General features: G+C 49.1%; 1 protein-coding gene across 1 annotated transcript in view; it reads left to right on the top strand.

Annotated features, from left to right (window-relative positions):
- The window catches only part of Dnah2 (dynein axonemal heavy chain 2), a 125,824-nt gene that overhangs the window by 22,276 nt on the left and 91,742 nt on the right, over nt 1–11,806 (top strand). The window contains 7 exon segments of the mRNA XM_021213005.2: nt 2,117–2,227; nt 2,376–2,614; nt 5,040–5,231; nt 6,830–7,035; nt 7,398–7,527; nt 7,706–7,888; nt 9,237–9,451. Coding sequence (XP_021068664.1) covers nt 2,117–2,227; nt 2,376–2,614; nt 5,040–5,231; nt 6,830–7,035; nt 7,398–7,527; nt 7,706–7,888; nt 9,237–9,451 — 1,276 coding nt within the window.

Below are 11,806 nucleotides of genomic sequence, written 5' to 3'. Positions count from 1 at the left end.
TTCGAGGCCAGCCTGGTCTACAGAGTGAGTTCCAAGATAGCCAGGGCTATACAGAGAAACCCTGTCTTGAAAAACCAAAAAAAAAAAAAAAAAAAAACAAAAACCAAAAAACAAAAAAAAACAAACAAACCGAATCTGACTTAAAGACTAAAGGTTTGTTGGCATACAAGGGGAACTGAGGCAGGAGACTTTTGAGTTTACGGTCAATATGGCTATATAGATCCTGTTATAAAAAACAAAACAAGGAAGCTGGGCACAGGAAGTGGTGCATACCATTAATTCTAGCGCTCTAGAGAAGAGGCAGGCAGATCTCCATGAGTTCAAGGCCAGCCTGGTCTACATAGTAAGTTCCAGAACAGACAGAGCTATGTAGTGAGGCTCAGTCTCAAAAAAACCAACCAAACAATCAAAAATCATCAACAACAAAACAAGGGCTGGAGAAGTGGCTCAGTGGTTAAGAGTACTTGTTGACCTTGGAGGGAACTCAGGTTTGATGTCCAGTACCCACGTGGCACTCATAAGTGTTTGTAACCCCTGTTCCAGGATATCTAATGCCCTCTTCCCATATCCATGGCTACCAGGCACATACACAGTGCACATACATTCATGTAAGCAAAACATTCATACACATTAAATGAGTCTAAAAATACTATAAACAAAACGAGCTATTTCTACCCCGTGTCTGCTCTTTTGTCGTGGCTGTCATATAAAACATGGTCTCAGATTCCTCTTCATACAAATGTGTCATAACACGTAGCATTTCCTAAGAATAAGACCTACTCAGGACCTGGTGTAGCAACGCTAGCTTTAATCCCAGCCCCTCTGGATGCCAGAGGCATGTGGGTTTCTCTCTGTGTGAGTTTCAGGCTAGGTTCAAACAAACAGAACAACAAAAACCAAAACAACAACAACAAAGAACATTCTGAGTATCATTGAATAACAAAGACTGGTCACTAGGGGCTGAAGAGATGGGTAAGCAGTTAACAGCACTGAGTGCTCTTCCAGAAGACCCCGGTTCAAATCCCAGCACCCACATGGCAGCTTACAACTGTCTGTAACTCCAAGATCCAACTGACACTTTCACATAGTTATACATGTAGGTAAAATACCAATGCACATAAGATAAAGGTTAAAAGAAAAAAAGACTAGTTGCTAAAGGGGTGTCTTGGAGGTAGAGCGTTTGCTTAACGTGCCTGATGTCTTAGGTTTGATCCACAGCCCTCCTGAACAAAGCCTTGGTCAATGCTAAATATAGTGTTGCGAAAACTCGCCTTCTAATTTATATTCACTTTCCTAACAGAGAACTTGTTCAGACCTGCTCAGACCCAGAGCTGGAGATGGCTCAGCGACCGTGTAGCATAAGGAGCCATATAGGCGATGGGGGGGAGGGGAGGCAGTGGGGGACTCACTCGTGTGTATTTCAGAGGACATGCTGCAGACAGTGAAATGATTCTACGGTAATTTCTTAACAGATCTGCTGGAGCTTTGCTCCCTGGCCTCTGTAAGAAGTCTGAGTCACAGTCACTCCTGTGTGCTCTCCTAAAGTGCACACGCTGTCTGTGCTGTCTTTGCTATCCGCAGGGGGTTGGTTTTAGGACTCTCCCTCCACTCTGTGGATGTTCAAGCCCCTTAGAAGGCAGTGCCACAACTGCACATGCACACATGCCCTCCCCACATCCTTCAGATCATCTCTAGCTTATCGGTAGCACTCAATACAATGTCAACGATGTCGTATTGTTTAGGGGATAATGACAAGAGGACTCACTCAATACAGATGTAATTTGTAAAGAATTCTGGGGGGTGGGGAGCAGGTGAGATGATTCGGTGGGTAAAGGTTTTTGCTAGTAAGTCTGACAATGTAAGGTTCATCCTCAGACACGCACAGCTGAGGGAGAGAACCACCTTCCTGCAGGTTGGCACGTGCTTAGGGAACATGAGACCCTCTAACAACAAAACCAAAGATGGCGGAGTTCTTTATGAATTGTGGATGTGAAGCTGGGAAGCCTATGGATATTCAGAGTTGACTGTACTTCCCATCCCCCCCAACTGATCATCAGTCATAATTTATACAGAGGCAGCGAGGCTCACCCTTGGAATTCTCCTGTTCCTTTCTTAGATACTCGCTACAAGCTGGAGGGTCACACGGTACTGTACATCCCTGCAGAGGCCATAAAGATGGACCCTGAGGTGGTAGTAAAGGACAAAGAGCTGGTACAGCGGCTGGAGAGTAAGTGGCAGGCATTGCCAAGTGTCTGGGTCCAAGGGGTGGGGGTAGGGATGACAGCTCCAGCTGCCGAGAGAGGAGCTGGTAAGGAGGGCACACAACTGGGGAGCAGAAAAGGAAACACAAGAGGCACCCCCCTTCTCCACTGCAGCCTCCATGATCCACTGGACGAGGCAGATCAAGGAAGTGCTGAGCGCCCAGGAGTCTGTGGAGACAGGAGAGAACTTAGGCCCCTTGGAAGAGATCGAGTTCTGGCACAATCGCTGCATGGACCTGTCCAGCATCAGCAAGCAGCTGGTGAAGAAGGGTGTGAAACACATCGAGGCCATCCTGTTCCTGGCCAAGTCATCCTACTTAACGCCCTTCAGGAAACTGGCCCAGCAGATCCAGGTTGAGTGGCTCAGAGGCCCTGGGGCTTATCTAAACACGGATGGTAGCTGGGGTGGAGGCAAGAGGAGGGAGGCAGGCAACTAATCACACAGTGCACAGACTGGCCGGCACTGTGTGCTTAGAGAAGACACAAATCGTGTGTGAAGGTCCCCAAGGAGCTTGATGTTTAGGTAGGAAGACATCCAATTAGTCCCTGAGGAGATGGTGGTCCCTTCAGTGAGCCCGGCACTCCAGGGCAACTGAGAAAATAGTTTAGGTAAAAGAGGGCTTAAAGATTGCCCAGAGCCGAGGATAAGCTTGTGTAGTTCAGTCAGGGGAGTTTCAAAACAAACCTGTAAAAAGTGTATTTCCTATGACTAGCAGACTGTGTTGGTGCTGGGTCTCCCCAGGAGGTGACTGATCTTCAGGACCTTCCTTCCCCGGGTGGAAATTTCAACCAGACATTGAGGGAATTGAGCTGTAATGAGCTGGGCAAGCCTAAAACCCTCATGGAGACAGCAAGGGGACCCGGGGACCTTAGTGGATGTGGGAGGGGAGTGATGCCCAGGCAGTTAACCAACAGCTCTGAACATCTACTTTGTACAGAGTTCTTCATTTCATTGGAACAGGCACCAGTCCCGGGTTTAGGGAATTCCCAGCTTGAAGCCTTCATAGGAAGTAGCACAGAAGGGCTGGGGACGGTGACAAGGTGCTTGCCTGGCATGCATAAGACCCCAGGGTCAATTTCCATATGGAATAAACTGGGCACAGCGGTTTGTAACTGTAATCTTGGCACGTGCTGGTGGAGGCTCAGAAATTCAAAGTCATCCTTGGCTACATTGTTAATTTGATACCAGCCTAGACTATGTGAGACCCTATTTCAAAAAAAAAAAAAAAAAAAAGGCAAGTTGAGGGCTTGAGAGATTGCTCAGAGGTCAAGAGATCCTCTTGCATGGGACTGGGGTTCAGTTCCCAGCACTCACATGGCAGCTCAGAACCATCTATAACTCCAATCCCAGAAGATCCAACACTCTCTTCTAGCCTCTAAAGGCATGTCATGTCATATATAGGCAAACATGCAGGCAAAACACCCACACACATTAAAAATAACTATTTTTTAAAAAGCAAGTGAATGTGCAAACTCTGGTGCTGAAATGATAATTCATGGAGAGGAGTTATTGGGGGAGGTTGACTGGAAGATGAAGATGGATGGAAAAGCTGAACCTGATTTTGTTTGTTTGTTTGTTTGTTTTTTGGGGTGTGTGTGTGTGGTTTATGCACATGTTCATATGGGTGTATGCACATGTGTGTGTGTGGTCTATACACATGTTCATGTATATATATGTGTGTGTGTATGGTTTATACAGATGTTCATGTGTGTGTGTGGTTTATACACATGTTCATGTAGGTGTATCCATGTGTGTGTGTGTGTGTGTGTGGTCTATACACATGTTCACATGTGTGTGTGGTCTATATACATGTTCATGTGGGGTGTACACATGTGTGTGTGGTCTATACACATGTTCATGTGGGGGTGTGCACATATGGGTGTGGTCTATACACATGTTCACGTGGGGGTGTGCACATGTGCAGACCAGAGAACACTGGCTATTATCTTCAGTTGTTCTTCACTCTGTTTTATTTTTATTTTTGTTTTTTTAGAGACAGGGTTTCTCTGTGTAGCTCTGGCTGTCCTAGAACTCACTTTGTAGATCATGCTGGCCTTGAACTCAGAGATCCCCCTGCCTCTGCCTCCTGAGTGCTGGGAACTTGATTTAAAAAAAATTGTTTATTTTATGTGCATGGGTGTTTTGCCTGAACGGCTGTCTACCACATGCATGCAGTGCTCAAGAAAGCCAGAAGAGGGCATTAGGTCCCACGGAACTGGAGTTACAGATGGTTGTGAACTGTCATGTGGCTGTTGGAACAGAACCTATAGGTCCTCTATAAGAGCAGCCAGTGTGGGCTGTAGAGATGGTTCAGTGGTTAAGAGCACCGATTGCTCTTCCAACGGTCCTGAGTTCAAATCCCAGCCATCTATAATGAGATCTGATGCCCTCTTCTGGAGTGTCTGAAGACAGCTACAGTGTACCTAGATAGAATAATAAATAAATCTTAAAAAAAAAAAAAAAAAAGAGCAGCCAGTACTTCTAACTGCTGAGCAGCCTCTCCAGCTTCATGTCATATGGTAGACAGGTCTCACTGACCCTAGTGTCACTGGTCAGCCAGTGCCAGGGACCTGCCTTGTCTTTTCCCACCAGGCCAGTGCTGGGATTAGGAACACAGGACACTATGCTCAGTTTCTACATGGAGGCTGGGAATCTGAATCCAGGCCCTCATGTCTGCACCACAGCAAGCCCTTTATCAACGGGGCCTCTCTCCAGGCCCCGAAATCTGTTCTTCTCCCACACGGATAACAGTACTCGTGGTTTCTCTTTATGGCTAGGATGGCTCCCGACAAGCTCAGTCCAACCTGACTTTCTTGTCCATCCTGAGGGAACCCTACCAGGAGTTGGCCTTCATGAAGCCTAAGGACATCTCTGAGAAGCTCCCAAAGCTGATCAGTCTTATCCGAATCATCTGGGTCAACTCCCCCCACTATAACACCCGGGAAAGGCTGACTGCCCTGTTCCGGAAGGTGTGTGGATGCAAAGCGTAGGCGTGGGGGGCGGGGTCGCCACACCGGTAGGGCTCACAGTCCCTGGCAGATGTGTGGTGGAAGGGCACCAGTACTGGCCTGCCTTTCAGACTTAGAGATGGGCCTGGCTTCTGTTTTCACAGAAGAACCTGAAGTAGGATGCAGGTCTCGGAGAGAAAGAGGCAGTGGGCCCAGGAAGGGTAGCAAGGATAGACCTCAGAGGGGGTGCCGCTTTTCCTTTTCAAAATGGAGTTTGCAGGGGAGTATGGGAAGGTTGATTCAGGAAGGAACTCGGTTCCCTGAGCAGCATGTCACCAAGAATGATCAAGACAGAATTTGTACAGGAGACAAAAGGGTGGTAGAGGGGTTGCTGGAGCCAGACAGTCAGAGCAGTGTAACTGTAGAGCTGGTCTGAGGGCAGAGCAAAGATTATGACGAGGGGCATCCCACGGAGTGTGCCTGGAGGAACGAGATGGCCCCCAGGAGCCCAAGACCTGAGCAGAGTTACAGAGGTCAGAAAATGGAGTGGTGGGAAGAAGGTAGAACGGAGGACGTTGCTCTCTCTGCAGATGAGCAACGAGATCATCCGGTTATGCTGTCACTCCATCTCTTTGGACCGAATCTTTGAGGGCTATGTCAGTTCTAGCAAGAAGGACCTGGAAGGCTGCATTTCCTGTTGTCAGGCTTGGAAAGAGCACTACCTGCGTGCCGTGCAGATGCACACCCAGTAGGACGGCCCCTAAGATGGACTGCCCCTAACGTCGTATTTAGAATACCCTTGACACCGTGGCGCAGGAGAGATTCTGACTCTTTGCGTGCCTTCCCCTTTTGTGAACTATATTTTTTTCTAGATCTGGGTGGGAGTTTCTATCCCCCCACCCCACCCCAGCTAAGGGTCTGTTTGAACGCAGATGTTCTGGCTCCTAGCCCTGCAACCTCCTCCTGGCCTCTTCCAGGAACCTCCCATGACCGTATGGTCTGAAAGGCCACCTTCTAGAAGTTGGGACTGTGTTCTCTGGTGTTCTGCTCCCCTCTGGTCGCTCCTCTCAGGGTTCAAGGAAACTACTCCTCAGGGTCTCCTTTCTAAACCCAGGCGCACACAGTGAGGTTTTGTGAGGGCAGAGCTGGTCTTCGGTGTCTCGGCTTTGGATTCAGCCCATCTTCTTCCCTATACAGGTTTTCCAATCGGGGCTGGGTTCTGGACCAGACGAGCATATTTGCTCAAGTAGATGCCTTTGTGCAGCGCTGCAAAGACCTTATTGAGGTAGGAAAGACTGCCAGGGTGGGAAAATCTAAGCTAATAGCAGACGCTCAAGTCCCCTGTAAGAGCCAAGCATGTGGGGTTGAGGCTCCGCGCGACTCTGAAGCAGGAATTTGGCTTTTTGGCTCTCCCTGCATAATTGTGGGTCCTCCACCCATTGCCTCTTTTATTCTTGGCTTTTGCCAGGCATCTCACATTTCAATCTGTAGCCCAAAATCTCCCCAGTGCTCCCCGCCATCCAGGTGACCCTCTAGTTTTCATAGACATTTGAAGGTAAATCAGAGAACTCAGGGTGCCTGGGCTCTCAGCAGGAGCCTTCACCCTGACCTCTTTTTAGGTATGTGAATGTCAGTACCACTTTGCCCGTTGGGAAGACGGCAAGCAAGGTCCCCTTCCATGCTTCTTCGGTGCCCAGGGACCACAGATCACACGAAACTTGCTAGAAATCGAGGACATCTTTCATAAAAATCTGCAAACGCTGCGAGCCGTGCGTGGCGGCATCCTGGATGTTAAGAACACCTCTTGGCACGAAGACTACAACAAGTGAGGGACTCAGGCTGCAAAGGGGCCAGGCTGGGAGGCTCCGTGTTCAGAGGAGACCACGGAAATGCCAGGGTTTAGGGTGGAAGAGGGAGGAAGATTGCAAGTTGAAGGCTATGGGGACAGCTTCAGGGTGGGAAGGGAAGAGAGAGCAACGGGGAGGGAGGCAGATGCTTGGGTTCCGGGTTCCAGAGTGGATGCCTGTGCCTCCTCATCCCTAAGTCTAAGGACTCTGTCTCCTAGCATTGTCTGGAGGCTTCAGGATGCAAAGCGTGCCTGAGGGAAGTTGATGCTCAGGGCATTAGGGATGCTGTCGGAGGCAGGCCAGGGCGCTGACTCTTCCCTGTGCCCTTCTGACCTTGCAGATTCCGTGGTGGTATCAAGGACCTGGAGGTGATGACCCAGAACCTGATCACCTCGGCCTTTGAGTTGGTCCGGGACGTAGAGCACGGGGTGCTGCTCTTGGACACTTTCCACAGGCTGGCCACTCGGGAGGTGCGACACCCCCACCTCATTCAGTCAATGACTTTTCTTATTTCCCTCTTTCTGATTCCCTGGCTTTCATATCTGTGAAGAGTGTGCCTGCTGCCGTGTGCCATGTGGGGGCGAGAGGTTCTGGGATGAAAGACCAAGGGAGCCTCAGCTCCAAGGAGCGTGTCCCCTTGTTGCTTAGGCCATCATGCGAACCTATGAGAAGAAGGCTGTCGACCTCTACATGCTGTTCAATAGTGAGTTAGCGCTGGTGAACCGGGAGCTGAACAAGAAATGGCCATACCTGGAGCCATACATGACTCAGTACTCTGGACAGGCCCACTGGGTGCGGATCCTTCGGCGACGCATAGACAGAGTCATGAATGTAAGTGCCCGGCCTCTTCTGAACTGTCTTTGGTGAACACCAAGTGTACGGGCTGTGTACAACCTCGGACGGGCAGGGTGAGTTCAGATAGCATCCTTAGGCCAATCCTTAGGCAAGCCATGGTTTGGTTTGCAGAGTTGACAGGCGTGGTGGGTGGCACAAAGGTCATTTTAACATTCTGTGTGAAGGCAGAGAGGAGGCATAAGTTGTCATCTGGGAAGTTAGAGTAACAGAACAGAGATACAACCTGGAGATCCAGAGACCTGGGCCAACAGAACCTGCTCTCTCTGGAAGAGCAGGAGCAAGGAACAAGGCGCGAGCAGGACTTTTCTCTTGTGGTTTGTTTGTTTGTTTGGTTTTTCGAGACAGGGTTTCTCTGTGTAGCCCTGGCTGTCCTGGAACTCACACTGTAGATCAGGCTGGCCTCGAACTCAGAAATCTGCCTGCTTCTGCCTCCCAAATGCTGGGATTAAAGGCATACACCATCACTGCCCGGCGACCAGGCTGGTCTTGAACTCACAAAGATCCACCTGCCTCTTCCTCCTGAGTGCTGGGATAAAGGTATGCCTTGCTGCCACCACTACTACCTGGTTCGTGTGTGTGTGTGTGTGTGTGTGTGTGTGTGTGTGTGTGTGCGTGTGCGTGTGCGTGTAGGATTTAAAAAAACAAAACAAAACAAGGGGCTGGAGAGATGGCTCAGCGTTTAAGAGCACTGACTGCTCTTCCAGAGGTCCTAAGTTCAATCCCCAGCAACCACATGGTGGCTCACAACCATCGGTAATGGGATCTGATGCCCTGGTGTGTCTGAAGATAGCTACAGTGTATGCATATAAATAAAACTGATTAATTAATTTTTAAACAAACAAACAAACAAACAAACAAACAAACAGTGTTTGTCTTAGGCCTGGCAGAGTATGTTTGTCACCCTGTTTGGGAAGCTGAGGTAGGAGTACTGAACCCAGGCCAACCTGAGCTATCCAGTGAGAACCTGTCGGTACCCTAGCTTTGGGGAGCAGGTAGGGGTGAAAGCTGGTGGAGCTCCTTACCTGCTATCCTTGATTTACTCTGAGAGAAAGTGAGGGAGTTTGCAGATGACTGGGCTGAGGTGGGCCCGCAGTGCCCTGAACTAGAAGCCCTCACGTCCTGTGTTTCTGTGACTGACCTTTTCCTCTAGCTGTTGTCTGGGGGTGCTCATGTTGCCTCGCCTCGTGTGCCTACCTTCATGGTTTGGCATCCTCCCTCTGTAGCACACCCTCAGCCTCCTTCCAGGGACTGAGGGGTGAGCAGACACCTGTGTCGCAGGTCTGTATAAATGAGCTTCCCCTTTGTCTCTCCCACCCCTACCCAGTGCCTTTCCGGAGCCCACTTCCTGCCCCATATTGGGACTGGAGAGGAGAGCATACATACCTATCAGCAGATGACTCAGGCCATTGACGAAATGGTTCGAAAAACCTTCCAAGAGTGGACGGCGACGCTGGACAAGGACTGCATTCGGCGGCTGGACATGCCACTGTTACGAATTAGCCAGGAGAAAGTGGGCATGCTGGATGTCAACTTTGACAAGTACAGGACCCATCCTGGCACCTCCCCCTGTCCTTGGTGCCAGTCTCCTCTCACTCTCCCAAGACCTTAACTCCCATCGTGGGTCCCCTCTCCCATCCCTATCTTTCCTGATGTCTGCTTTAATTGAGGTTGGTTTTCACCATGTAGTTCAGGCTGGCTTTGAACTAATGATCTTTGGCCTCAGTATGGTGCTGGGAATACAATTGGGCTCCACCATACTTAGATGCTGTCACTACTTCTTCTTCCTCTTCCTCTTCTTCCTCTTCTCTCTCCTCTTCCTTTTTTCCCCCCATGAGCTAGGGTTTCTCTGAGTAGCTCTGGCTGTTCTGGAACTCATTATGTAGACTAGGCTGGCTACAAAATCAGAGATCCACCACTTCTGTCTCCCCTCCTAAGTGCTGGGATTAAAGGCGTGCACCACCACCACCACCCGATAGCTATCACTTCTTAAATTTAGGTTTTCCGAGGTTGGGACTGGGGTCTTAAAATCAATCTTCAGTATTGAAAAAAATTAGTTTTTACAGCTTATTTAAAGTAAGCAAGCGAACAGAACCACGATTTTAACAATTCACCAGTGTACTAAACTAGTGATGTCACTGTACAGCCACTAGATGGCGGTGACAGCCCAGCTAAGTCATCTAACTCTGCTCGCTAGTCTGAGCTTTCCTAAGATAGCACTCTCTCCCACAGCTTTGAAATGTCATTTTCACATTGTTCTTTTAAAAGGGGAACTAGTTCATTAATTATTAAGAATATACAGTGAGTTCCAGGTGTAGTGACCCATTCTTAGAATCCCAGTACAGGAAGCTGAGGCAGGAGAGTTTTGAGTTGAAGACCAGCCTGGGCCGCACCCCAAAGCAAAACAAAACAAACCCCCACTCCAGACAAACAGTGGGCACTAGGGACTGATGCAGGCACCGGGGAGGTCTCTGTCCCTGTCCCTGTCCTCAGGGGCCATGTTGTCATTCTCTCGGCCAAGGTTTACTCAAGAGCAGAAAAGGAGAAAGCCAGGTGGTGAGGTGTCTGTTTCAGGGATGTGAATCTTCTGGTGACTCGTTTTCCTCATCAGGAGATAAGTTTCTATGTGTTTCTATGGTTCTCCCTTGCCATCACCTGTGTGCCCTGTGGTGAGAGCCGATTCCAGAGCTCCCAGGCCATTGTTCTAGGGTTGGCCTTAGCTCATAACATCCGTGTTTGCTGGACAAAGGTGTAGAAGGGAGATGGAGGTCCAGGGACAAATGGGACTATGTTCTGGACAACTGAAGGTACCTGACCAAGGGGAGCTGACATACAGGAAGTGGAAGAATCAAGTTGGAGAGGCAGCAGGAGGGGTGAGGGGCAGACTTTAGTGGGGGTTGAGGGTGTGGACACTAACAAAGTGTAGGAAGATGAGGTTTGGGACAAGTAGTTGGGGAGAGGTGGGCATCAGCTCCGGTGAGGTTTTGAAGCTCCGGTGAGGTTCTCTGGTTTTGAAGCTTTGGCACAAGGTAGGGGCCAAAAGAGCCATAAAATTGCCTCTTATGGCTAGAGAGATGGCTCAGCAGGGATCCTGGGTTTGGTTCCCAGCAGCCACATGGTAGCTCACAAACAAGTGTAACTCCAGTTCCGGGGGACTTGACACCTTCTTCTGATCTCTCTTGGTACCAGGCAGTCACATGATGTACATACATATATGCAGGCAAAACACTCACACACATAAAATACAATAAATAAGTCTTGCCTGGCATGGTGGTGCATGCCTCTAATCCCAGCACCTGGGAGGCAGAAGTAAGTGTTTCTCTACAAGTTCCAGGTCAGCATGGTCTATACTGGGAGTTACAGGCCAGGCAAATCATATAGCAAGACCCTGCCTCAAAAACAAACAAACAAACCCAAAAACTCAAAGTTTTAAATGACCTCTTATTGATTTGAGATTCTAAAAAAGAAGGAACATTAGGCCAAGATTATATTATAACTGGTTATCTACATACAATACAAGCAGATTCACAGCTACTTATATATTTATATAGACAAACGGTTTAATTGGTTATAATATTTGCAGGCACGTAATAGGCTGAATACCACTCCCCCCCACGCCCCTCCAGACAGGGCTCTTCTGGGTAACTGCTCTGACTGTCCTGGAACTTGATTTGTAGACCAGGCTGGCGTTAAGCTCATGGAGATCCACCTGCTGCTGCTTCCCAGACACTGGGACAAACGGTGTGTGGCACCACCACCCAGCCTAGGGCTGGATCTTAAAATGCATTCTCGGTTAAGCTGGATAAGCACCCCAAAGGTGCTATGCTAGAGAGTCTCTCTAGTGGACAACTGTGGGCTAACGTGGGTGTGAGCATACTTGGCCCCTGTGTCCTTTCT

The sequence above is a fragment of the Mus pahari genome, chromosome 14, assembly GCF_900095145.1.
Source record: "Mus pahari chromosome 14, PAHARI_EIJ_v1.1, whole genome shotgun sequence".
Classification (NCBI taxonomy): domain Eukaryota; kingdom Metazoa; phylum Chordata; class Mammalia; order Rodentia; family Muridae; genus Mus; species Mus pahari.
This window is presented reverse-complemented; position numbering and strand designations above follow the sequence as displayed.